This window comes from Monodon monoceros, unplaced genomic scaffold, assembly GCF_005190385.1.
Source record: "Monodon monoceros isolate NGI ecotype Baffin Bay Population unplaced genomic scaffold, NGI_Narwhal_1 Super_Scaffold_21, whole genome shotgun sequence".
NCBI lineage: Eukaryota > Metazoa > Chordata > Mammalia > Artiodactyla > Monodontidae > Monodon > Monodon monoceros.
The window spans coordinates 88,884,779-88,912,756 of NW_021703778.1; the positions used below are offsets into that span (position 1 = coordinate 88,884,779).

The window sequence follows — 27,978 nt, forward strand, 5'->3', positions numbered from 1 at the left end:
TACATTTGACACCTATCACCCCTAACTCTGTGTGAGTTACATCCTCACACAGGATGCCTGTCACCCCCTAACCTTATTACCTCCAAGCACTTACATTCTATATGCCCCTGGTAACAAATCACCCCCTGTAGTTTTTGCATTTCAGAAACAAGGTCACCGGCCAATAAACCAGAGGCAAACAGACACAATTACCAGCATGCAGGACCTCAATTACCCGACAGCCTGACGCCAGCTATGACTGTTTTGAAATAATGCAAAGGAAAGGAAGAATGCAAGACTTTCACTACTTTGATCCTTATCTTATACCCCGGACTGCGAGCCCCACATATAAAATCTTACCTGATTCCCAAGGAGTGGGGGGACACAGTTCTTGAGACACTAGCCTGCTGTGTCTTCCCTTCAGCCTGGCAGAAAAATAAAGCCATCTCTCTCTTTCTCCAAAATCCCTGTCTCCATATATCTGTTCAGCATCAGTGCACAGGGAAGCCGACATTTCAGCAACAACTGGACACTGTCCCTGGTGGTCTATTGGCTAGGATTCAGCACTCTAACTGACACGGCCTGACTTCAGTCTCTGGATGAGGAAACAAAATCCTGCTTCTAGCCACTACAGGCTTAGGCCACCCAAGATCAAGGACACAGCAAGAAGTCAGCAGTCTGCAACCTGGAAGAGTGTCTTCACCAGAACCTGACCACACTGGAACCCTGATCTTACACTTCCAGCCTACAGAACAGTGAGAAATAAATTTCTGTTATTTACAAACCCCCCAGTCTGTGATATTCTGTTATAGCAGCCTGAATGGACTAAGATATCCAGGTGGTGGGTAATTACAAAGGCCTGAAGTAGGAAGGTGGAAGAGTGTGACATTGAGAATATAAAGGAAGGATTGTAAAGACAGAGACTACAGAATTTGACAGCTGATTGGATATTTGAAGGAAGAACAAAAGATAGCTGAAAGTATAAAATTTGGAACTCTAGTGATGAAAAAAACTAGGGCTATAGTGTATGTGTAGAGACCATTGTCCATATGAATAAAGTTTTTGGTTTTGTCTAATACTGTGCCACTAAAAAACATCTGGATGAATATCTTTAAAGCAAATTTGGAAGATATGGCTGAGATAATCTGATTTAAAACACAGGCAATGTAGCATATAAAAAAATGCATTTGAAGAGGTTTTGGAGGAACCTACCTCAAAGATATGAAAATCATTTTCCAGAAATGGAATACAACAAGAAGCCATGTGAGAGATGATAGGAACAGACTTGCTGTAAAGACATCTTGGACAGAGAAACATGGTTTAAAGTCACAAAGGCCAGCAGTTTGAATTTCAGACACTGAATTGTAACCAAGCTGCTTCACCCGAGGTGCTCAAAGTGAAACAGATCAGAACCCTATGGGGCCATCCCTCCTTTCTGTGTCCCCCATCTCTTGTTTGTAGGAGATGGGCTTCATTCAGCCTCCTTAACCTTCCCTGAGTTCCAAAGGGCAGGTTCAAACAGTTGCTAATCAGGGAAGAGAAGGGATACAGAGACAAGGGAGGAGCCACCAAGAAACAATAGTGCAGCCTTGGGGCAGGGTCCTGGTTCCTCTTGTAGAAATATATACATAACAATACCTTTGAGTTCTGCAGGAACTAAGGCCCCCACGCAGGTGGAGGATGGTAACTTCAGACTGAGCACAAAATTCCTGGAACACCGCCCTGTTACCTCACCACCGACCAATCAAAAGAAAGCCACACACCATACAGTCCTCATCCCAAATTTTGCCTATAAAAACTTTTCCCCCCAAACCATCAGGGAGTCCAGGGTTTTTGAGCATGAGCCACCTGTTCTCCTTGCTTGGCCCTGCAGTAAACCTTTCTCTGCTCCAGGCTTCAACATTTTGATCTACTTGGCCTCACTGTGCATCGGGCACACGAACTTTGTTCAGTAACAAAAGTGAGTAGAAACAGGAATTTATTTATGTCATGATGGTTAATGATTCTCCAGAGAAATACTGGTTTGACCAGCTAATCACTACAAATTAGTATAAAAGCTGGTTCTCAGTTCCTGACAGTCAAAGGAGAAAGGAAGATTTCTTGTAATCTCATAAAGATAGCAAGCAGCAATTCACCATGAAAGCAAACTTTCCTAGAATTAAAGTGAAGGGAGAATTTATCACTTGGACATTTCACAATACACTGTACATTGTCATCAATACTCATAAATTGAACTATATGACTCATAAACATGAGTATTGATGACAATGTACATTGTATTGTGAAATGTCCAAGTGAAAGATTCTCCCTTCACATTTTTTAAAATTATTTTATTTTTTTTGGCTGCGTTGAGTCTTTGTTGCTGCACACGGACTTTCTCTAGTTGTGGCGAGTGGGGTTTACTCTTCATTGCAGCACGGTGGCTTCTCTTGTGGCAGAGCACGGGCTCTAGGCACGCGGGCTTCAGCAGTTATGGCGTGTGGGCTCAGTAGTTGTGGCACACAGGCTTAGTTGCTCCGCGGCATGTGGGATCTTCCCGGACCAGGGCTTGAACCCATGTCCCCTGCATTGGCAGCCGGATTCCTAACTACTGCATCACCAGGGAAGCCCCTCCCTTGACTTTAATTCTAGGAAAGTTTGCTTTCATGGTAAATTGCTGCTTGCTATCTTTATGATAGCAATTGCCATCAGATCACTATTTCTATACTAACATTATTTTAAAATCTGAAACTGTATTATTAAATCATTGTTCTGTGAAGTCATTTTGTTACCCAGTGAGGTCCATTTGCTCAACACACAGTAAGCCAAACGCTGAGACTCTGAGGATTATGGCTGAGAAAGAGTTTATTCACAAGGCAGCCAGACAAGGAAATGAGAGAACAAGTCTCAGATCTGCCTCCCCAAAGGCGACGGGGGTGGGATATTTATGGGATAAGCAGGGTGGTCTTAGGCATGGGGAAAGGTGATTGGAGGTAGGGGAAAAGCTGAGGTAATCGGTGTTCTGTGCAGGTGCACGTGGGTTACATGTTTCTGCATATTGAAAATGGAACTGCTTAGCATGATTAGAGGGTGGAGTTTTCCGGCTGTCTCACATCAAGAGGCTATTCATCAGACACCTGCCCTGGCCCAGTTTTAAAGGTCACACAGCCCCAGCCAGCTTGCACTGGGCAAGAGCTAACTGCAAGTTTCTGTGAAACAACTGAGCTGTGTGAAGATGGGAAGGTGTGGAAAGAAAAAGAAAGAAAGAAAGAGAGAGAGAGAGAGAGAAAGGAAGGAAGGAAGGAAGGAAGGAAGAAGGGAGGGAAGAAAGGAAGGAAGGAAGGGAAGGAAGGAAGGAAGGAAGGGAGGGAGGGAAGGAAGGAAGGAAGGAAGGAAGGAAGGAAGGAAGGAAGGAAGGAAGGAAGGAAGGAAGGAAGGAAGGGAAGGAAGGAAGGAAGGAAGAAAACCTTAATCAATGAAGGCCATTTACAGGCAGAGGGGTTTTAACAAGCCGTTCCCACACCTGTTGTTCTATAAGACAAGCTCAAGAATTTTCATTAGTTACCAGCTTCTGTTAACGCTATGGAGCATGGCTTCAATTTCCATAGAAAGCTAAAGGAGTATAATCAAAAGACTTTTACGTGTATATAAATGTTTTTTAAAATTATTTTTCAAAATCATGATAAAATACATATAACATGTTATATATCTATTAACTGAAAAACCCACACAACCTAAGAGCAGTATGTTTCAATTTTATTTACAGACCTGACTGAGAACTATAGCCCAGGAGATAGCCTCTCAGATAGCTCTAAGGAACTGCTGTGAAGAGGCAGGGAAGGAGCCAGGATATATGTGGATGTTTTGCTGTAGTTTGCTGTAGGGAAAAACATGTAGTCAGGCATAAAAAGATTACTGCTAATCACAAAGAACAGATATTTCAAGTGAATGATTTTAGCACTTTTCTCTATATGGGAAGATGCAAGAATCTGGGGTCATAGAAATTTTTCCTTAGATATGCATCTTAACTATCTAGGTGCCCTTATATCCAAAGCACAGAATGCTTCTTGTTCCATCCTGAATTTTCCTCAGGGTGGGTGACTGCAGTGAGTTGCAACTTAATCCTTGAAGAACTGGAATGGATGGCAACATTCCTTGTTTTACACATCTTAACAATATTTAAGTGTACAATTCAGTGGCATTAAATACATTCACTTTGTTGTGCAACCATCACCTCTTTCCATCTCCAGAACTCTTCAGCATTCCAAACTGAAATGTGTAACCATTAAACATTAATTCCCCATTCTTCCCTCCCTACCCCTGAGCCACTAGTAACCACTATTCTACTTTATGTCTTTATGAATTTGATTATTCTAGGTACCTCATATTAGTGGAATCATACAATATTTGTCATTTTGTGTCTGGCTTATTTCACTTAACATAATGTTTTCAAGGTTCATCCATGTTGTGGCATATGTCAGAATTTCCTTTCTTTTTAAGGATGAATAATATTTCATTATGTGAATATAGCACATTTTCTTTAATCATCCATCTGTCAATGGACATGTGGATTCTTTCCACCTTTGGGCTACTGTGAATAATGCTGCTAAATATCATTATGTACCGGATATTTTTTTAATATATAAATTTATTTATTTATTTTTGGCTGCTTTGGGTCTTCATTGCTGCGTGTGGGCTTTCTCTAGTTGGGGTGAGCGGAGGCTACTCTTTGTTGCAGTGCATGGGTTTCTCATTGCAGTGGCTTCTCTTGTTGCGGAGCACAGGCTCTAGGTGCACAGGCTTCAGTAGTTGCAGCACACGGGCTCAGTAGTTGTGGTGCATGGGCTTAGCTGCTCTACGGCATGTGGGATCTTCCCAGCCCAGGGCTCGAACCCGTGTCCCCTGCATTGGCAGGCGGATTCTTAACCACTGCGCCACCATGGAAGTCCTGTACCAGATATTTTTAAAGCTTTTTAAGGAACACTCCTTTTTAAAAAAAAATTGAAGTCTAGTCGATTTACAATATTGTGTTAGTTTCAGGTGTACAGCAAAGTGATTTGGTTACACACACACACACACACACACACACACACATGAATATATATATTCTATTTCTAATTCTTTTCCATTATACTGTTGACAAAAAGTTAATCAGTTCATCTAAGAAAGAAACAAATTTTTATTCAAGCGACATTTGAGGATAATAACCTGGGAAAGCATCTCCAAAAGCTCTGAGAACTGTTCCGTCCATTAGAAGTCAAGGCACAGTTATGTAAGTTTTTTGAGAAAGAGAGCTGTACATTAAATTACATATTATTGACAGGTTACACAATCCAGATCTAAGTGCCATGGGACCCCTTATCAAGAAGGAATATTATCTTTAAGGAGTCATCTTATTGATGGTAGGAGAATGTTGCTCTTGATGATCCAGCAAGTATTTCTGATGGGGGAGGTTTGGTCGATGCATAATGCAGTTAAACAATGCACAGTGCAGGGAAAGAGGAGGCCAAAGGACATAGAAAAATTTTTATGTTTAAAAGAAAAATTTTTATGTTTAAATTTTTCTTATCTTGCCATAAAATATGAATTTTATTTCACAATAGTTTATTACAAGATATTAAATTTAATTCCCTGTGTGGTACAGTAAGTCCTTGTTGCTTATTTATTTTATATATGATAGTGTGCATGGTGGGGAGAATAAATTGGGATTGACAGATGCACAAGGAGCACTCCTTTAACTCCTTAGGAAACAGAAATTTGAGGGGAATTTTATCTAGGTAGTTAAGGCTCTGTATAAGGAACCTGAAACACCTGCAAAAGTAATGTCAGAGATCAAAGAAATTCTGATGCATACTACAACATGGATGAACCTTGAGGACATTATGCCGGTAAGTTAAGCCAGTCACAAAAGACAAATACTGAATGATTCTGTTACCAAACAAAAGTTCCTGTCCCTGACTCACAGTGAAGCCAAACAAACTGAAACATTGGAATTTGTAGCAGAGAAAGGTTTATTGCAGGGCCAAGCAAGGAGAACAGGTGGCTCATGCCCCAAAAGCCCAAACTCCCCAGTGGTTTTAGGGGAGAAGTTTTTATAGGAAGAATTTGGGGTAAGGGCTGCAGAGTATGTGACTTCTCCTGATTGGTTAGTGGTGACATAACACGGTGGTGCTCCAGAAATCTGGTGCTCTGCCTGAAGTTACCATCCTCCACCTTGGTGGGGGGGGCCTTAGTTCCTGCAGGAGAACTCAAAGATATTGTTATGTATACTTCCTCAGAAGGAACCAGGACCCTGCCCTAAGACTGAACTATTGTTTCCTGACTGCTCCTCCCTTGTTTCTGCAACCCCTCCATTCCCTGATTAGCAACTGTTTGAATCTGCCCTTTGGAACTCAGGGAAGGTCAAGGAGGCTAAATGAAGCCTATTTCCTACAAGCAAGAAACACGGAGGGGACTTCCCGGTGGTGCAGTGGTTAAGAATCTGCCTGCCAATGCAGGGGACAGGGTTCAAGCCCTGGCCCGGGAACATCCCACATGCCGTGGAGCAACTAAGCCTGTGCACCACAACTACTGAGCCTGAGCTCTAGAGCCCGGGAGCCACAACTACTGAAGCCCGTGCACCTAGAGCCTGTGCTCCACAACAAGAGAAGCCACTGCAATGAAGAGCCCGTGCACCACAACAAAGAGTAGCCCCTGCTTGCGGCAGCTAGAGTAAGTCTATGCACAGCAATGAAAACCCAACAGAGCCAAAAATAAATTAACTAATTAATTAATTTTTAAAAATGTAAGTGTTAAATGAGCGGATTGAAGTAGGTGTATTTAAAATTCAATTAAAAACAAAAAAAGAAAGAAACAGGGACACAGAAAGACTTTTGTGCCCAGGAGGGCCCCACAGGTCCAGGTTTCAATTCCATTTATGTGAGGCACCAAGACTACTAAAATTCACAGAGACAGAAAGTAGAATGGTGGTTGCCAGGGGCTGGGGAGAGGGGGAAATGAGGAAATAATGTTTAAGAGGTACAGATTTTCAGTTTTGCAAGATGAAAAAAGTCTTTGAGATGCATGGTATAGTGATGGTTGCAAAACAATGTGAATGTATTTAATGCCATTGTACACTTAAAATGTGCATGCCCACAATGTACACTTAAAAATCAAATTGAGTTCCCCTAAAGCCAAGTTCTTCTGCAGAGTTTATAATTAACCTCTCTATCCAAAACTTTATGCCCTGTCTGTCCCACACTTGTTCTCTCTCAAGATTGAGGAGCATCAGGAGAGGTGCCTTCAAGATGGCAGAGGAGTGAGATGTGGAGATCACCTTCCTCCCCACAAATGCATCAAAACTATATCTACATGTGGAACAACTCCTACCGAACACCTACTGAATGCTGGTAGAAGACCTCAGACTTCCCAAAAGGCAAGAAACTCCCTGGGTACCTGGGTAGGGCAAAAGAAAAAACAGAGACAAAATACAGGGATGGGACCTGCACCTCTGGGAGGGAGCTGTGAAGGAGGAAAAGTTTCCACACACTAGGAAGCCCCTTCACAGGAGGAGACAGGGAGTGGCAGTGGGGGAAGCTTCAGAGCCACAGAAGAGAGCACAGAAACGGGGTGCAGAGGCAAAGTGGAGACATGCCCGCACAGAGGATTGGGGCCAACCAGCACTCACCAGCCTGAGAGGCTTGTCTGCTCACCCAACGGGGCGGGAGGGGGCTGGGAGCTGAGGCTCGGGCTTTGGAGGTCAGATCCCAGGGAGAGGACTGGGGTTGGCTGCACAAACACAGCCTGAAGCGGGCTGGTGTGCCACAGGTAGCCGGGAGGGAGTCCGGGGAAAAGTCTGGAACTGCCTAAGAGGCAAGAGACCATTGTTTCGGGGTGCACGAGGAGAGGGGATTCAGAGCACCACTTAAATGAACTCCAGAGATGGGTGCGAACCGTGGCTATCAGCGCAGACACCAGAGACGGGCAGGAAATGCTAAGGCTGCTGCTGCAGCCACTAAGAAGCCTGTGTGCAAGTACAGGTCACTATCCACAACTCCTCTCCTGGAAGCCTGTGCAGCCCGCCACTGCCAGGGTCCCGTGATCCAGAGACAACTTCCCCGGGATGTCACACAGCACGCCTCAGGCTGGTCTGATGTCACACAGGCCTCTGCCACCGCAGGTTTGCCCCACATTCCGTACCCCTCCCTTCCCCCGGCCTGAGTTAGCCAGAGCCCCCTAATCAGCCACTCCTTTAACCCCCTCCTGTCTGAGTGAAGAACAGACGCCCTCAGGTGACCTACACGTAGAGGCGGGGCCAAATCCAAAGCTGAACCCCAGGAGCTGCACGAACAAAGAAGAGAAAGGAAAATCTCTCTGTGCAGCATCAGGAGCAGCGGATTAAATCTCCACAGTCAACTTCATGTACCCTGCATCTGTGGAATACCTGAACAGACAATGAATCATCCCAAAATTGAGGTGGTGGACTTTGGGAGCAACTGTAGACGTGGGGTTTGCTTTCTGCATCTAATTTGTTTCTGGTTTTATGTTTATCTTAGTTTAGTATTTAGAGCTTATTATCATTGGCAGATTTGTTTATTGATTTGGTGGCCCTCTTCCTTTTTTATACATATATATACTTTTCTCCTTTTTCTCTTTTTGTGTGTGTGTATGTGTATGCTTCTTTGTGTGATTTTGTCTGTACAGCATTCCTTTTGCCATTTGTCCTAGGATTCTGTGGGTCTGTTTTTTGCCTTTTTTTTAGTATAGTTTTTAGCACTTGTTATCACTGGTGGATTTGTTTGTTGGTTTGGTTGCTCTCTTTCTTTCTTTTTTATTACCTTTTAATTTTTTATTTTAAATAATTATTTTATTTCAATAACTTTATTTTATTTCCTTTCTTTCTTTTTTTTCCCTTTTATTCTGAGCCATGTGGCTGACACGGTCTTGGTGCTCTAGCTGGGTTTCAGGCCTGAGCCTCTGAGGTGGGAGGGCCAAGTTCAGGACATTGGTCTATGAGAGACCTCCTGGCTCCACGTAATATCAAATGAAAAAAGCTCTCCCAGAGATCTCCATCTCAATGCTAAGACCCAGCTATACCCAACGACCAGCAATCTACAGGGCTGGACACCCTATGTCAAACAATTAGCAAGACAGGAACACAACCCCACCCATTAGCAGAGAGGCAGCCTAAAATCATAATAAGTTCAAAGACACGACAAAACACACCACCAGATGTGGTCCTACCCACCAGAAAGACAAGATCCAGCCTCATCCACCAGAACACAGGCACTAGTACCCTCCACCAGGAAGCCTACACAACTTACTTGACCAATCTTAGCCACTGGGAGAAGACGCCAAAAACAATGGGAACTATAAACCTGCAGCCTGCGAAAAAGAGACCCCAAACACAGTAAGTTAAGCAAAATGAGAAGACAGAGAAATACACAGCAGATGAAGGAGCAAGGTAAAAACCAACCAGACCAAACAAATGAAGAGGAAATGGGCAGTCTACCTGAAAAAGAATTCAGAGTAATGATAGTAAAGATGATCTACAATCTTGGAAAGAGAATGGAGAAAATACAAGAAACCCTTAACAAGAACCTAAAAGAATTAAAGAGCGAACAAACAATGATGAACAACACAATAAGTGAAATTAAAAATTCTCTACAAGGAATCAATAGCAGAATAACTGAGGCAGAAGAATGGATAAGTGACCTGGAAGATAAAATAATGGAAATAACTACTGCAGAGAAGAATAAAGAAAAAAGAATGAAAAGAATTGAGGACAGTCTCAGACACCTCTGGGACAACATTAAATGCACAAACATTCGAATTATAGGGGTCCCAGAAAAAGAAGACAAAAAGAAGGGACTGAGAAAATATTGGAAGAGATTATAGTTGGAAACTTCCTGAATATGGAAAAGGAAAGAGTCAATCAAATCCAGGAAGAGCAGAGAGTCCCATACAGGATAAATCCAAGGAGAAACACACCAAGACACATATTAATCAAACTATCAAAAATTAAATACAAAGAAAAATTATAAAAAGCAGCAAGGGAAAAACAATAAATAACATACAAGGGAATCCCCATAAGGCTAACAACTCATCTTTCAGCAGAAATTCTGCAAGCCTGAAGGGAGTGGCAGGATATATTTAAAGTGATGAAAAGGAAAAACCTACCACCAAGATTACTCTACCCGGAAAGAATCTCATTCAGATTCAATGGAGAAATTAAAACCTCTACAGACAAGCAAAAGCTAAGAGAATTCAGCACCACCAAACCAGCTTTAAAACAAATGCTAAAGGAACTTCTTTAGGCAGGAAACACAAGAGAAGGTAAAGATCTACAATAACAAACACAAAACAATTAAGAAAATGCTAATAGGAACATACATATTGATAACCACCTTAAATGTAAATGGATTAAATGCTCCAACCAAAAGACATAGAATAGCCTAATGGATACAAAAACAAGACCCATATATATGCTGTCTACAAGAAACCCACCTCAGACCTAGGGACACATACAGACTGAAAGTGAGGGGATGGGAAAAGATATTCCATGCAAATGGAAATCAAAAGAATGCTGGAGTAGCAATTCTCAGACAAAATAGACTTTAAAATAAAGACTATTACAAGAGACAAAGAAGGACACTACATAATGATAAAGGGATCAATCCAAGAAGAAGATATAACAATTGTAAATATTTATGCACCCAACATAGGAGCACCTGCATACATAAGGCAAATGCTAACAGCCATAAAAGGGGGAACCAAGAGTAACACAATCATAGTAGGGGACTTTAACACCACACTTTCACCAATGGACAGATCATCCAAAATGAAAATAAAAAAGGAAATACAAGCTTTAAATGATACATTAAACAAGATAGACTTAATTGATATTTATAGGACATTCCATCCCAAAACAGCAGAATACACTCTCTCCTCAAGTGCTCATGGAACATTCTCCAGGATAGATCATATCTTAGGTCACAAATCAAGCCTTGGTAAATTTAAGAAAACTGAAATTGTATCAAGTATCTTTTCTGACTACAATGCCATGAGACTAGATATCAATTACAGGAAAAAAATCTGTAAAAAATACAAACACATGGAGGCTAAACAACACTGCTAAATAACCAAGAGATCACTGAAGAAATCAAAGAGGAAATCAAAAAATACCTAGAGACAAATGACAATGAAAACACAACAATCCAAAACCTATGGGATGCAGCAAAAGCAGTTCTAAGAGGGAAGTTTACAGCAATACAATCCTACCTCAAGAAACAAGAAACATCTCAAACAGACAACCTAACATTACACTTAAAGCAATTGAAAGAAGAACAAAAAACCCCCAAAGTTAGCAGAAGGAAAGAAATCATGAAGATCAGATTAGAAAGAAATGAAAAAGAAGGAAACGATAGCAAGGATCAATAAAACTAAAACCTGGTTCCTTGAGAAGATAAACAAAATTGATAAACCATTAGCCAGACTCATCAAGAAAAAAAGGGAGAAGGCTCAGATCAATAGAATTAGAAATAAAAAAGGAGAAGTAACAACTGACACTGCAGAAATACAAAGGATCATGAGAGATTACTACAAGCAACTATATACCAATAAAATGGACAACCTGGAAGAAATGGACAAATTCATAGAAAAGCACAACATTCCGAGACTGAACCAGGAAGAAATAGAAAATATAAACAGACCAATCACAAGCACTGAAATTGAAACTGTGATTAAAAATCTTCCAATAATCAAAAACCCAGGACCAGATGGCTTCACAGGCGAATTCTATCAAACATTTAGAGAAGAGCTAACACCTATTCTTCTCAAATTCTTCCAAAATATAGCAGAGGGAGGAACACTCCCAAACTCATTCTATGAGGCCACCATCACCCTGATACCAAAACCAGACAAAGATGTCACCAAGAAAGAAAACTACAGGCCAATATCACTGATGAACATAGATGCAAAAATCCTCAGCAAAATACTAGCAAACAGAATCCAACAGCACATTAAAAGGATCATACACCATGATCAAGTGGAGTTTATCCCAGGAATGCAAGGATTCTTCAATATATGTAAATCATTCAATGTGATACACCATATTAACAAACTGAAGAATAAAACCAAATGATCATCTCAATAGATGCAGAAAAAGCTTCTGACAAAATTCAACACCCATTTATGATAAAAACCCTCCAGAAAGTAGGCATGGAGGGTACTTTCCTCAACATAATAAAGGCCATATATGAGAAACCCACAGCAAACATCATTCTCAATGGTGAAAAGCTGAAAGCAATTCCTCTAAGATCAGGAAAAAGATGAGGATGTCCACTCTTGCCACCATTGTTCAACATAGATTTAGAAGTCCTAGCCACAGTAATCAGAGAAGAAAAAGAAATAAAAGGATACAAATTGGAAAAGAAGAAGTAAAATTGTCACTGTCTGCAGATGACATGATACCATAGATAGAGAATCCTAACAATGCCACCAGAAAACTACTAGAGCTAATCAATGAATTTGGTAAAGTTGCAAGATACAAAATTAATGCACAGAAATCTCTTGTATTCCTTTACACTAATGATGAAAAATCTGAAAGAGAAATTAAGGAAATACTCCCATTTATCATTGCAACAAAAAGATACAGTACCTAGGAATAAACCTACCTAAGGAGACAAAAAACCTGTATGCAGAAAACTATAAGACACTGATGAAAGAAATTAAAGATGATACAAAAACAGATGGAAAGATATACCATGTACTTCAATTGGAAGAATCAACATTGTGAAAATTACTATACTACCCAAAGCAATCTATTGGCATAGACACCAATGGCATTTTTCACAGAACTAGAACAAAAAATTTCACAATTTGTATGGAAACACAAAAGACCCCGAATAGTCAAAGCAATCTTGAGAAAGAAAAACAGAGCTGGAGGAATCAGGCTCCCTGACTTCAGACTATACTACAAAGCTACAGTAATCAAGACAATATGGTACTGGCACAAAAACAGAAATATAGATCAATGGAACAGGATAGAAAGCCCAGAGATAAACCCACACACATATGGTCACCTTATCTTTGATAAAGGAGGCAAGAATATATAATGGAGAAAAGACAGTTTCTTCAATAAGTGGTGCTGGGAAAACTGGACAGTTACATTTAAAAGAATGAAATTAGAACACTCCCTAACACCATACACAAAAATAACTCAAAATGGATTAAAGACCTAAATGTTAAGGCCAGACAATATAAAATGCTTAGGAGAAAACGTAGGCAGAACACACTATGACATAAATCACAGCAAGATCCTTTTTGGCCCACCTCCTAGAGACATGGAAATAAAAACAAAAATAAACAAATGGGACCCAGTGAAACTTAAAAGATTTTACAGCACAAGGGAAACCATAAACAGGATGAAAGGCAACCCTCAGAATGGGAGAAAATATTTGTAAATGAAGCAACAGACAATGGATTAATCTCCAAAATATACAAACAGCTCATGCAGCTCAATATCAAAAAAACAAACAACCCAATCAAAAAATGGGCAGAAGATCTAAATAAACATTTCAGCAAAGAAGACATACAGATGGCCAATAGGCACATGAAAAGATGCTCAACAGCACTAATTATCAGAGAAATTCAAATCAAAACTACAATGAAGTATCACCTCACACCGATCAGAATGGCCATCATCAGAAAATCTACAAACAATAAATGCTGGAGAGGATGTGGAGAAAAGGGAACCCTCTTTCACTGTTGGTGGGAATGTAAATTGATACAGCCGCTATGGAGAACAGTATGGAGGTTCATTAAAAAACTAAAAATAGAACTACCATACAACCCAGCAATCCCACTACTGGGCATATACCCTGAGAAAACCATAATTCAAAAAGAGTCATGTACCACAATATTCATTGCAGGTCTATTTACAATAGCCAGGACATGGAAACAACCTAAGTGTCCATCGACAGATGAATGGATAAAGATGTGGTACATACATACAATGGAATATTACTCAGCCATAAAAAGAAATGAAATTGAGTTATTTGTAGTGAGGTGGATGGACCTAGAGACTATCATACAGAGTGAAGTAAGTCAGAAATAGACAGACAAATACCATACGCTAACACATATACATGGAATCTAAAAAAATTAAAATGGTTCTGAAGAACCTAGGGGCAGGACAGGAATAAAGACCCAGACGTAAAGAATGGACTTGAGGACACAGGGAGGGGGAAGGATTAGCTGGGACAAAGTGAGTGAGTGGCAGGGACATATATACACTACCAAATGTGAAATAGATAGCTAGTAGGAAGCAGCTGCATAGAACAGAGAGTTCAGCTCTATGCTTTGTGACCACCTAGAGGGGTGGGATATGGAGGTTGGGAGGGAGATGCAAGAGGGAGGAGATATGCGGATATATGTATATGTATAGCTGATTCACTTTGTTATACAGCAGAAACTAATAAAACATTGTAAAGCAATTATACTCTAATAAAAATGTTAAAAGAAATTAAAAATAAAGTAACAGGAAAAAAAAAGAAAAAAAGATTGAGGAGTATCAAAGAAAAGGGGAGATTAAAACTAAGTAGGTCCCTGCAGGCCTTCCTAGACCTTCCCTGAGCTCCAAAGGGCATATTCAAACAGTTACTAATTAGGGAAGTGAGAGGATGAAGAAACAAAGGAAAAGAAGTCAAGAAACAATAGTGAGGTGATAAAGCAGTCCTCATTTCTCCTGAAGGGATATAGATAACAGTCTGATACATATCTTTTGAGCTCTTCTACAGGAACTAAGGCCCCCACCTAGGTGGAGGATGGTGACTACATACCAAGCACAAGCACATAGAGCCCAGACTGGCTGAAACCAGAAGACTGAGTATTGTGATTCCTGAAACACCACCCTGTTACCTCACCACCAAACAATCAGAAGAAATTCATGCATCCTGCAGCCCTTCCCCCAAAATTTGCCTTTAAAAACCCTTCTCTGAAGACCATCAGGGAGTTCAGGTCTCTTGAGTATGAGCCACCTTTACTTCTTGCTTGGCCCTTGTGATAAACCTTTCTCTCCTCAGAACTCTGACATTTCTGTTTGTTTGGCATCACTGTTTGTCAGGTGCACAGACTTGGGGTCGACAACAAAAATGTACACAATGTACACTTTAAAAATTAAAATAGTAACTTTTGTGTTATTTATATTTTACCACAATTCCTAAAATAAGAACAAGTAGTAAACTAAAAAAAAATAGAGGTGGGAGGCTTGAACCTAGGTCACTATTAAAATGATCACCATTCATAAGTCATTTTACGGTTGAGTAAAAGAGACAATGACCAGATAGCCACTTTGGAATGAGTCAATCAAGGCAAATCTATTCTTTACATCTATTTAAATGTATGAAACAGATTTACAAACAATCATAAAATTGTCAGCTTTCACTTTCCTGTGATACAAATGCCACTCTGCCACCCCTTCAATGAAGCATGAACCCACAAGCTTTAAATTTAAAAAAAAAAAATGCAGAGGACTAATGGCTTCATCAAAAGTCAGAAAAAGCACCAAAATCAGTCATTAAAACTAAATACTACCAGAAAAATATTTTGGTCACATTATTATTATTTATTTTTAATATTTAAAAATTAGCCTTTGGGACTTCCCTGGTGGTCCAGTGGCTAACACTCTGAGCTCCCAATGCAGGGGGCCCGGGCTCAATCCCTGGTCAGGGAACTAGCTCCTACATGCCGCAACTAAGAGTTCACATGCTGCAATGAAAGATCCTGCATGCTGCAACTAAAGAGCCCACATGTCACAATGAAGATCCCACGTACTGCAACTGAGACCCAGTGCTGCCAAATAAATAAATATTTTAAAAACTTAGCCTTTATTTCTTAAGCTGGTGGTAGATACACTGGTATTCATTCTACCGTTATTCTTTTTTTTTTTTTGCGGTATGCAGGCCTCTAACTGTTGTGGCCTCTCCCGTTGCGGAGCACAGGCTCCGGACGCGCAGGCTCAGCGGCCGTGGCTCACAGGCCCAGCCGCTCCGCGGCATGTGGGATCTTCCCAGACTGGGGCATGAACCCGTGTCCCCTGCATCGGCAGGCGGACTCCCAACCACTGCGCCACCAGGGAAGCCCTCTACCGTTATTCTTTGACTTGTACACATGTTACATGTAATCTTTAGTAGTATAAAATATTTAACACAAAATTCTTATGAGATACATTTAATAAAAATATAATAAATTCATACTTTATCCATCAAAGTATAAAAAATATTAAAATGTACATTCAGCTTACAACTTATCCTAAGTATTTCTACTTACAACTTATCCTATGGAAAAATATGGATGTTTATAGAAATTTACCAGTAAGTATGTTTATTAAAGCAAAATTTGGGAATTCCCTGGTGGTCCAGTGGTTAGAACTTGGCACTCTCACTGCTGGGGGCAGGGATCAACCCCTGGTCAGGGAACTAAGATCCCTGGAAGTCGCGTGGCCGAAAAATAAATAAATAAATAATTTAAAAATAAAGCAAAATTTATAATAGGAGAAAACTAGAAACAAACTACAGTAAATGTTCCACAATAAGTCTTAAAAATAAAATGTCACAGCCATATAAGGGAATTACATGCAATAATCTTAAAACAATTTTGAAGAAAAACATTAATGTTATGAAAATATGTTAATAACATAATGAGTATTTTATAAAGCTGTACAGTATAATGTCATTTTACACACATACACACACACACGCACACAGAAAAAAGCCTGGAAACATGTATAGCAAACTGTCAATAATGCTTATCTTGGGATAGTGAGATTTTATGAAATTATAGGTTATTTATATTTTCTTCTCTTTGCTTATACATATTTTCTGAGTTGTTAACAATGACCATGTAAAGAGAAAAAAATTTTGTTTTGTTTTGGGTTAGCAAATTTTTTCTATAAAGGACCTGATAGTAAATGTTTCAAGTTTAATGGACCAGATTGTCTCTTTTGCAATTATTCAACTCTACCCAAAAGAAGCCAGAGTCAATACATAAATGAATGAAGTGGCAGCGTTCCAATAAAACTTTACATATGGACACTGAAATTTGAAGTTCATGTATTTTTCATGTATTATGAAATATTCTTCTTTTGATTTATTTTTCAACCATCTGAAATGTAAAAACTATTGTTAGCCTGAAGGCTGTACAAAAACAGGCAGCAGGTGGATTGGGGGCCACATTTTGCTAACCCCTGCTCTAGGACAACTATTCGTATCTTGCACAACTCCTTTTCCTACAGTGATGAATTATCTTGGTTTTTCTATATGTTTTGTTTTTCAAGTTCTTAGCACTAATTGTCTGAACTTCTACTTGGCATTTTTAAACACTTCAAGTATTGTGTCATTCTGATTTTTCAGAAGCAGCGTCTCCCAGAGCTTTCTAACTTCTAACCTGGCCTGTTTGTTCACCATGTCTGGTGCACAGCTGTTGTCTGGGTATCTGCTTTCACTCTGTGCCTAGGGATTTCTTTTGCCTTTTATCTCTGTTAGTAATACAGTGCTCCATGTATTGCTTATACTCAGCTCACCTCCATTTTTTCAAGTTTCAGTGTCCACATAGAAAGTTTTTTAAATTAAATTTAATTAATTAATTAATTAATTTTTGGCTGCATCATGTCTTAGTTGCGGCAGGCAGGATCTTCCGTTGCGGCGCACAAGATCTTCAATGGGGGGTGCGGGCTTCTCTCTAGTTTTGGCGTGCAGGCTCCAGAGCACATGGGCTTTGCAGTTTGCTGCACGCGGGCTCTCTAGTTGAGGCGTGCGGGCTCAGTAGCTTTGACATGAACTTAGTTGCCCCATGGCACGTGGGATCTTACTTCCCTGACTAGCGATTGAACCCGCATCCCCTGAATTGGAAGATGGATTCTTTACCACTGGACCACCCGGGAAGTCCTACCACACATAAAGTTTTATTGGAACACTGCCACATTTTAAGGGAAAAGATGCCTGTATAGAATATATAGTTGGTTGGCAAGCTGCATCTACAGGTTCTCAAACCATCGTGGGTCCATCATGGGTCCCATGTGGGTCCTCTTCCTAGAATTTACTCAGATCCTGGACAAAGAAATTTGCTCATGTCTCTTTAATGTGTTCACCAAACCACTTGAACCCCAGGATTGAAGTAGTCGTCTGCAAACTAGGGCATATAACTCCTTCCAAATAACTAGATTTTTAAAAAAATTTATATTTTATTTTTGGCTGTGTTGGGTCTTCATTGCTATGCACAGGCTTTCTCTAGTTGCGGCGTGAGGGCTTCTCATTGCGGTGGCTTCTCTTGTTGCGTAGCACGGGCTCCAGGTACATGGGCTTCAGTAGTTGTGGCATGAGGGCTCAGTAGTTGTGGTTTGTGGGCTCTAGAGTGCAGGCTCAGTAGTTGTGGCTCACGGGCTTCATTGCTCCACGGCATGTGGGATCTTCTTGGACCAGGGCTCGAACCCGTGTCCCCTAGCCTTAGCAGGCAGATTCTTAACCACTGCGCCACCAGGGAAGTCCTCCAAACTAGACTTTATTCTCCTGGTAGACTGAGCTATTTCCTGCATGTCTTAACAAAGTTCTTTCCATTGAGCATTTAGTCTCATTCCTTCCCAATCACTTCCACATCTCCATGCCCAGGAGCCTCTGTGAAGAGCACATTCCCTACAGTCTTATGGATCTTGATTCACATCCCGACTCTATTTCTTCCTAGTTGTGTTACCTTTGGCAAATTCTTTATTTGTCTGATCCTCTTTTTCCACACCCTTTCCCCTCCACTATGGCTGAAATGCTCTTGTGTTTCACCACCTGCAGTGCCAGCATCCTCTGACCAGCAGTGCCCTAAATGGTCCAGGGCTTAGATCCAGGGCTTAGAGTAAAACCAAGATCCAGGTCTATTTATGCCCCCTAACCTATGTCTGACTCAATTTGAACAAGCAATCTGAGTTTCACTCCAGAAATGATTCCCTGAATGTGGAAATCCTTATCTCTAAAATGAAGCTAACCCTGACAAGCCAAGCCAAACTCAGAAATGAAATTTCTGATCTGAGGACTGATTCTTCCAAAGTTGGTGCTGATGTCTCCAACCCTGATTACTTCTCCACATTCTCAGGACTTTCCTGGTTCTAACAGAGGGTTGATCCCAGCTGTGGGAATGATCTTAGTCCAAGACTAAAGACTAAAGTGGACCACCCTCTCCACATCCTTTGACCCTATTGACCTCAATGACCCCTGCTTCTTAGCTTAATATGGGAACTTCTTTCTTCAAGTGAATCTGCCCCCAAATCGGTTTGCTATGGTCCACAGGCTCCCTGAGAGGACAGATAGCCACCCCCCTCCCCCACCCCACTTTTCTCAGCTCAGAAATCAGCACTCTTGGGACAGGTAGCAGGAGTAGAAGCTGCGAAGAAACTGAATCAGAAAATGAGGACAGTGGTACCATTCTATAATTTTCTTTCTTTCTTTGCTTCTTTAAAATTTATATTTCCTTTAGTAAGCACAATGTAGTGGGATAATTGAGGACATGGAAAGGAGACGTGACCCATGAGCCGCCGCCCCGCCCCCCCAGCAAACTGGAGGCTGGCGAATAAGCCAGAACTGTAAACGGTCCTGATTGCTTTGAGTCCCCCCGGCAAACCGGGGGCATGCGAATAAGCCAGAGTTGTGAACAGTTCTGAATGCTTCGAGCGCCCCCCCGGCAAACCGGGGGCCTGCAAAAGAAGCTTTGAGTGCTTTGGGCACTGATCCATGAGATATCCTCAGTATAATCAGAGTGGTGGGAACGCAAGGAAATGTCCTTGTGCTACTCCAGTATAATCAAAATAATGGTGGGAACTTTATGCTGTTCTTGCGCTCAAGGACGAAGCACGGCAGGTGCTCACGAAAGCCAATTATTGCTTGTATAATTAATAAAAACATAGGTTGCTGCTTTGGCACTTCTGAAATGTTAAGAAAACAAGTCTTAAAGTGTAAATCTAGATAATGCTTTAATAAAAGTTATCACAGCAAGACAGACGGCGCTGTTTTGCCTGAGCGAGCGGCAGCCCTCTACTGCTGTGCTTTGGCACAATTCATCTCGTGTGATGAGCTTACTTTCGGCCCTGTCCTAAGAAACTACAGCATTTGGCGCCCGAACAGGGACCTGAACGTAAGTAATCGCGTGATCGCGGGACCGAAGGGAAAATTGGTCCGCTCAGAGTAAGCGAAACCTTCGGCAACAGTAGAGTAACTGTAATGGGGAATTCCCATTCAGTAGAATTTCAATATAGTAAACTCCTGAAACAGTTATTATGGAGTTCAGGAGTAAAAGTGAAACAGGAATCTTTTGATGAATTGTTTGCGCTGGTACCTAAACATTGTTACTGGTTTCAACCTACTGGTCATAACAAGTTAAATATAAAAGTTTGGAAACAGGTTATGCGAGCCTTAAGAAGAGCTCATCAGCATGGAGACCCTATATCTGTCCGTGTTTGGTCTCTTTGTAAATTAATTTCCCTTGCCCTGGAACCATTACAATCTGAAACGGAAAGTGACAATGGGGCGCGTCCTCAGCGTCCGAATTCTGCTCCCGACCATTCTGCTGCTTTTCGTACTTTGTTTCGTGAGTCTCCTATAGAGGACCTTCCTCCGCCCCCTCCTCCCCTTGTGTCTGAGATAGGAGAGGATTTTTCGGATTCCAGTGATGAAGGGGCTTTTTCTGATGGTAATAAAGATCAGGAGCAGGTTAGCAAACAAAATGAAATGCCACTTTCTCAACAGAATGAGATTTCTGATATACTTTCAAAGTTAAAAAATTTGATGACTAAACTGGAAGAAAATAAAAGCAATACTACTACTCCTTCATATCAGGAGCCATGTCCTACTATTCCTTCGGCTCCTCCTTTAGAATTAGCAGCTTATCCTGTTGGAGCCTCTCATCAGTTTCGCTTTCCTCTAAAACCTGAATCTAATAGAATATTGTTGGAAGAAGAGATGAATAAAGAAGGAAAGCAATATTCTGAATCCTTTTTTGCTTTCCCTATTGTTAGACAAGCTATGCCTGCTAATGATCAATTTCCGAATGGATATGTAAATGTTGATTATAACCATCATGATATAAAAATTTTTTAAATGTTAAAAGAAGCCATTAATGCATATGGGATGCATTCTAATTATGTTCAAGGACTTTTGTTTGGGTATGCTACTGAAAACATGTTAATTCCTCATGATTGGGAAGCGATTGCCAAAACTGTTCTTGAACCTGGACAATATATGCAGTTTAAAACTTGGTGGAGAGAGGAAGCTGAAACCATGGCAAGGACTAATGCGGCCCGCAATCCTCCAGGGCCACTTTTAGATGAATTAATAGGAGCAGGTGCATTTAGTAATCTACAAGCTCAAGCTCAATTTGATGATTTACGAATCATTCAAATACGTATGTGTTGTTTACGAGCATGGTTACGAGTGGAACCCCCTGGAAAAACAGCATAATCTTTTACTAAGTTAATGCAAGGGCCTGGTGAGCCTTACACTGATTTCTTGTCTAGACTGCGTGCAGCCATTCAAAGAGCTGTAGCACAAATAGACGTGCAAGATTTATTATTACAATCTTTGGCTTTTGAGAATGCAAATTCTGAATGCCAGAAGGCATTGCGGCCTTTACGGGCTGTAAACGCTCCACTTGAGGAGTATACAAAAGCTTTCCATGATATTGGATCTCCTACTTATCAGGCCAATTTACTTGCAGCTGCCATAAATGAAGGGTTGAAAGATAATCGTATTAAATGTTACAATTGTGGAAAGTATGGACATGTGATGCGAGATTGTCGAAAAGGGCAAGGCCAGATATCAAAACAGATTAAGAATGAGCAGCTACCTGGTATGTGTCGACGGTGTGGTAAAGGATGACAGTGGGCTAATAAATGCCGTTCAAAAAGGGATGTTAGGAAATCTTTTGCCTCCACGAGATGATGTCTCGGGAAACGGGAAGCTAGGCCCAACCCGGGGCCGCAACAAAAATACGGGAAAAGTGACAGTAAACTCTCAACAGTATCCAGTAAGCAATGCCAGCTCTTATCAGACATTACAGGACAGTCTCAACCTCGGCTCTTAGTTACTGATCTCATGCATGCTACCAGCGGCTGCTCCTCGAGATTGTATCCTTACGCCAGCAGGAGGAATACACAAATTAGCTACAGGAGTTTATGGCCCTATACCTGCAGGAACTGTGGGACTATTATTAGAACAAAGTAGTTTGACTCTGCAGGGTGTAACAGTTCATACTGGAGTTATTGATGAGGATTATATTGGAGAAATTTCTATTATTTCTGTTTCAAAATCTATAGAATTTAGTAAGGGACAAAGAATTGCTCAATTGTTATTGTTACCATATGTAAAACAAGCAGCCGCCCCTGTAAAGCGTACGGGGCGGGGGCGGGGTTCGGCAGCACGGGAAAAAATGTTTTTTGGCAATCCTTTCTCAATGACCAACGTCCTCAATTAACGATTACTTTTAACAATAATGTGAAATTTACGGGCCTTGTTGATACGGGAGCTGATGTGTCTATAATAAAACAATCTGAATGGCCTTCATATTGGCCTTTAGAAAAGGTGGAAGTTACTTTTACAGGAATAGGAACATTGCATATGATTTGGCACAGTAAGGAATTATTGCGGTGTAAAGGCCCGGAAGGACAAAAAACTATGTTGCAACCATATGTGGCCAATATTGAAATTAATTTATGGGGAAGAGATATACTACAACAATGGGGAACCTCTATCTCCATACCAAAAATTTCCCCTGAAGCAATGCAAATGATGTCAAATAAGGAATGTGATTATTCACAATTAAATGCTACTGAACCCCAATATGTAACTAAAACGGGGAAAGATTATACTGGGCTTGGATATCCAAATTTAGTGTAGGGGCCACTGCTCGAAAATTTGCATTACCATTAAAATGGTTGAAAGATACCCCTATATGGACAGAGCAGTGGCCCTTAACTCAAGAAAAATTACAAGCATTACACCAATTAATACAAGAACAATTAATAGCAGGGCATATTGAAGTATCCACTAGCCCTTGGAATTCACCTGTTTTTGTAATTAAGAAAAAATCAGGTAAATGGAGAATGTTGACAGATTTACGAAAAATTAATGAGATTATTCAACCTATGGGGGCATTGCAACCTGGAATTCCATCTGCGGCAATGCTCCCTCGCAATTGGGAACTTATAATTATAGATTTAAAAGACTTTTTTTACTATACCATTACAATCTCAAGATTGTGAAAGATTTGCATTTACTGTACCAGCCTTAAATCAAGAACATCCAGCTCAGAGATTTCAATGGAAAGTTCTCCCTCAGGGGATGTTAAATAGTCCAACTATGTGCCAATTTTTTGTTAATCGGCCTCTGGAGGAATTACGTCACATGTAGCCTGAGGCACGTATTCTTCATTATATGGATGACATTTTATTTGCTCATCCTCATCTGCAAACATTACAGCAGATGTTACAACAAGCAGAGTTAAAATTTAAAGAATGGGGTTTGCAGATAGCTCCTGAAAAAATTCAAAAATGTGCTCCCTGGCAATATCTTGGACAAATTGTAACCAATACTCAGATTATTCCTCAGAAAGTACAAATTAAACGAGATTCTCTTGTAACATTAAATGATTTTCAAAAATTATTAGGAGATATTAATTGGTTACGTCCTAGTTTAGGAATTCCTACTTATAAGTTACAAAATTTATTTCACACCTTGGAGGGCAATCCAGCATTGAATAGTTACCGTGAACTTTCTCCCCAGGCTGAACAAGAACTTAAATGGATAGAAAAACATATACATGATGCACAATTGGATCGAATTGAATCTCTCGATCATTTATGACTTATTGTATTTCATACTCCTCATTCTCCTACTGGTTTACTATAACAACAAGATAATTTCATAGAATGGATATTTTTAGCTCATAAAGCTCAAAAGAAATTGTAATCTTATGAACAAAAAATAGCTGATATTATTATTAAAGGTAGGTTATGATTAAGGCAACTATGTGGTCAGGACCCACATGAACTTATAGTCCCTTTTTCAAACAAAGAAATACAAACTCTTTTTCCACTAGAGGATAACTGGCAAATTGCCTGTGCTCATTATATAGGTAAAATACATAATCATTATCCCTCTGATAAACGTTTACAGTTTTTGAAAAAGACTAATTGGATTTTGAAAAAAATAGTTCAATCAGATCCTGTTATAGGACCAACTTTTTTTACTGATGCCAATAAAACGGGAAGAGCAGGATATACTAACAGTCATGATCATAAGGTGTTACAATCTCCATATGTTTCAGTTCAAAAAGCAGAACTATTTGCTGTAATACTATTGTTACAAGATTATCCAATTGCTCTTAATATAATTACAGACTCTCAGTATGTGGAATTTATAGTTAAAAATATTAAATCCGCTTTTATCCCAGATAATGGATCAGAACTACATTCTTTATTTTTACAAATACAACATATAATTAGACTACGTACTACACCACTTTATATTACGCATATTCGTGCTCATACTCATTTACCCGGTCCATTGGTAGATGGAAATGATTTTATTGATACTTTAATGGGTACTGTACAATTAGCTACAACAGAACATCATAGATATCATACTAATACCAGAAGATTGAAAAATAAATTAAATCTTACATGGAAACAAGCAAAAACTATTCTCTGTACATACCCGCAATGTGCTGCTATTAATCAACCTTGTTTGAATACTGGAGTTAACCCTAAAGGCTTATCTGCTAATACTATCTGGCAAATGGATGTAACTCAATATCCTGGTTTTGGGAAGTTAAAATATATTCATCATTCTGTAGATACCTACTCTTATTTCTCATGGGCAACTCCATTATCTTCTGAAAAAGCTGATGCTGTAATAACTCATTTATTAGAAGCTTTTGCTGTTATGGGAATTCCTGACAGCATAAAAACTGATAATGCTTCTGCATATCATTCTCAAAAATGTCAGACTTTTTTTTGCCACACATAATATACAGCATGTTACAGGTGTTCCAGGAAACAGTACGGGACAAGCGGTTATTGAATGACAAAACCGCACTTTGAAGGACATGCTTATAAAACAAAAAGGTGGAGATGAGGTACAAAGTACTAGGAAAAGAATACATATTGCTTTATTTACTCTTAATTTTTGAATCATGGAGAAGATGATCTTAGTGCAGCTGACAGACATTGGACAAAAATAAGTACACAAGAACTTAGACAGCCTGTTTTTATTATATTAAATGAAAATACTAACACTTGGGAACCTGGCGAGGTTCTTCGTTGGGGCCGAGGATATGCTTTTGTTTCTGCAGGAGCTGAATCCTATTGGGTGCCGGCTAAGAAGATAAAGCTTCGGGATGGCAACTAAGCGTAGCCTTGACGTGACGGGAATGACGAAGGGATGTGCGGAGATGGATTTGAGCAAGAGAGCATTCCGTGTGCCATTGGATCAAACAAAGAAGGCGTCTCCATTGACTTGGGGGCAAATAAAAAAGTTTGCAGGCACTGCTGAAAATCTTGTCATTTCACAGGATAAACCCCTCACTAGCACCAATCTTTTTGTAGCTATGTTGGCAATGTTGCCTGCGCAGGTAATAAGCATATCAGCCAATGAGATAAATTGTACTAACCATACTTATTGGACTTATATTCCTAACCCTCCTCCTAATATGGGGGTTACCTGGTGGGATGCCCCAATTCTTGTATACGTAAATGAGTCTGGATGGTTGCCTGGTCCTTTTGATGATAGAGGCCCTTTGAAGCCAGAAGAAGAAGGAAGGATAATAGAAAATTACACTGTGGGTGTTAATGGACCTCCTATTTGTATGGGAAAGGGAGATCATTGCCTTAAAATGAATTATCAGGCATGGTTAAGTGTTGTCAAAAATGAAAGCAGATATCATGGGTTATATCTTTTGAGTGCTTATAGTTTTAAAACTTTTAATTCCACTCTTAATGAAAATGTTTCTGCACCTTATTTGCCTCCATGCCAGGTGCCTCTTGTGGATCGATTATCGGATTGGGTCCATTGGACTCGATGCCGAGGAGAAATGGCTCGGGTTCTTGTTAATACTTCTTGGGGAAGCGTCATTGATTGGAGCCCTTTTGGCTCCGCCCGAGGAAAAAAGGGTTTGAAGGATTTATACTGGCATAAAGAAGATAACACTATTTATAGCGATACTATTAATGATACCATAGTATGGCATGCTGGAGGGTTTTCTCCTCCTGGTCCTCATTTAAATGGATATCCTATCCAAAAGGACTTGTGGAAGCTTATGGCAGCTCTGAGAAAGATTAATGCCTGGGTAGGACATATGGTTAATAAATCTGAAAATCATAGTTTGATTTTTCATAAAGATGTTACTCGGTATACTCGTAGTTGTGTGAAATTACCTTATATATTTTTAAAGGGACCAGCTGTATGGAATGAGACTCAAGGTATTATAATGTGTAAAAATTGCTCTCTGTATAACTGTATTAACTCTAGTATATCTTTTAACATATCTACTGAAAGTTTGTATATCTTACGAGCTCGGACAGGTCTTTGGCTTCCTGTCAATCTTGTAAGGGAATGGCAAGAATCTCTTCCTATGGCTGTTTTGCAATATTTAGTTGATGCATTAAAAAGAAGTAAAAGATTTGTAGGAATGTTGATTGCAGCTGTCATGGGTATTATAGCCATAACAGCTACTGCTGCAGTTGCTGGAGTTGCTTTAGAACAATCTATTCAGACCGTTGACTATATAACCGACTGGCATAAAAATTCTGGAATGCTTTGGTCCTATCAACGACAAATTGATTCGGAAATAGCGGACTTACAACAAGCTGTGGTTATGTTGGGGGACCAACTTGTAAATTTACAAAGACAAATGAAGCTACATTGTGACTGGAATCAAAGTGCCTTTTGTGTCACTTCAGTTCCATATAATCAGTCTGCATTCCCCTGGACAACAATAAAAAAGCATTTATTACATCACAAAAATTTGACAGAAGAAATTGTAAGTTTACAAGGGAAAATTCAACAAACTTTCCAGAAGAAATTACAATGACTTAATTCGCAAGAAGTATGGACTGGAATTATTCAAGGACTTAATAATCTAAATCCCATGTCTAAATTACATGCTTTATTTGGTTCTACTGCAGGATTGTTAATGCTCATTATAATAATAATCATATGTTTAATTGTAGTTCGACGACGAGTGAAAGCTACCCGCTATGCAACATCGCAACAAGCTGCTGTGTTTTCCTTGATGCTGCACAAGCTGCAAAATAATTCCATGTAGTTTAGTACCGAGAGTAATGCTGCCGTGTTCTCCTTGATGCTACAAAAATTGTAAAACAAAAAGGGGGTTAATGTAGTGGGATAACTGAGGACATGGAAAGGAGACGTGACCCATGAGCCCACCCCCACCCCCAGCAAACTGGAGGCTGGCGAATAAGCCAGAACTGCAAACGGTCCTGATTGCTTTGAGCGCCCCCACCCCCACCCCCACCCCCGGCAAACCGGGGGCATGCGAATAAGCCAGAGTTGTGAACAGTTCTGAATGCTTCGAGCGCCCCCCCCGGCAAACCGGGGGCCTGCAAAAGAAGCTTTGAGTGCTTTGGGCACTGATCCATGAGATGTCCTCAGTATAATCAGAGTGGTGGGAGCGCAAGGAAATGTCCTTGTGCTACTTCAGTATAATCAAAATAATGGTGGGAACTTTATGCTGTTCTTGCGCTCAAGGACGAAGCACGGCAGGTGCTCACGAAAGCCAATTATTGCTTGTATAATTAATAAAAACATAGGTTGCTGCTTTGGCACTTCTGAAATGTTAAGAAAACAAGTCTTAAAGTGTAAATCTAGATAATGCTTTAATAAAAGTTATCACAGCAAGACAGACGGCGCTGTTTTGCCTGAGCGAGCGGCAGCCCTCTACTGCTGTGCCTTGGCACAATTCATCTCGTGTGATGAGCTTACTTTCGGCCCT

The 27,978-nt window shown here is 40.3% G+C and overlaps 2 protein-coding genes across 8 annotated transcripts in view; one reads left to right on the forward strand and one right to left on the reverse strand.

The window, feature by feature from the left end:
* Positions 1-27,978, reverse strand: part of TMEM62 (transmembrane protein 62) — a 77,525-nt gene that overhangs the window by 36,446 nt on the left and 13,101 nt on the right. The window contains exon 1 of one of the 6 annotated variants that reach the window (XM_029237576.1): positions 3,727-3,835. The exons of the other annotated variants lie outside the window; for them this stretch is intronic. The gene's annotated coding sequence lies outside the window, so the exon portion shown is untranslated. Of the gene's footprint in view, positions 1-3,726; positions 3,836-27,978 lie in introns of those variants that run through there. 6 annotated transcript variants of the gene reach the window in all.
* LOC114904114 (endogenous retrovirus group K member 6 Env polyprotein-like) lies at positions 19,592-27,945 on the forward strand. Of its 2 annotated transcripts, none has more exons than XM_029237585.1 (2): positions 19,592-20,109; positions 25,321-27,945. In XM_029237585.1, the coding sequence occupies exon 2, from the start codon at positions 25,366-25,368 to the stop codon at positions 27,055-27,057; it is 1,692 nt and encodes a 563-aa protein (XP_029093418.1). In that variant the 5' UTR covers positions 19,592-20,109; positions 25,321-25,365; the 3' UTR covers positions 27,058-27,945. The 2 variants fall into 2 exon arrangements, with proteins under 2 accessions (XP_029093418.1, XP_029093419.1); XM_029237586.1 differs by having other exon boundaries at positions 20,093-20,109; positions 25,281-27,945.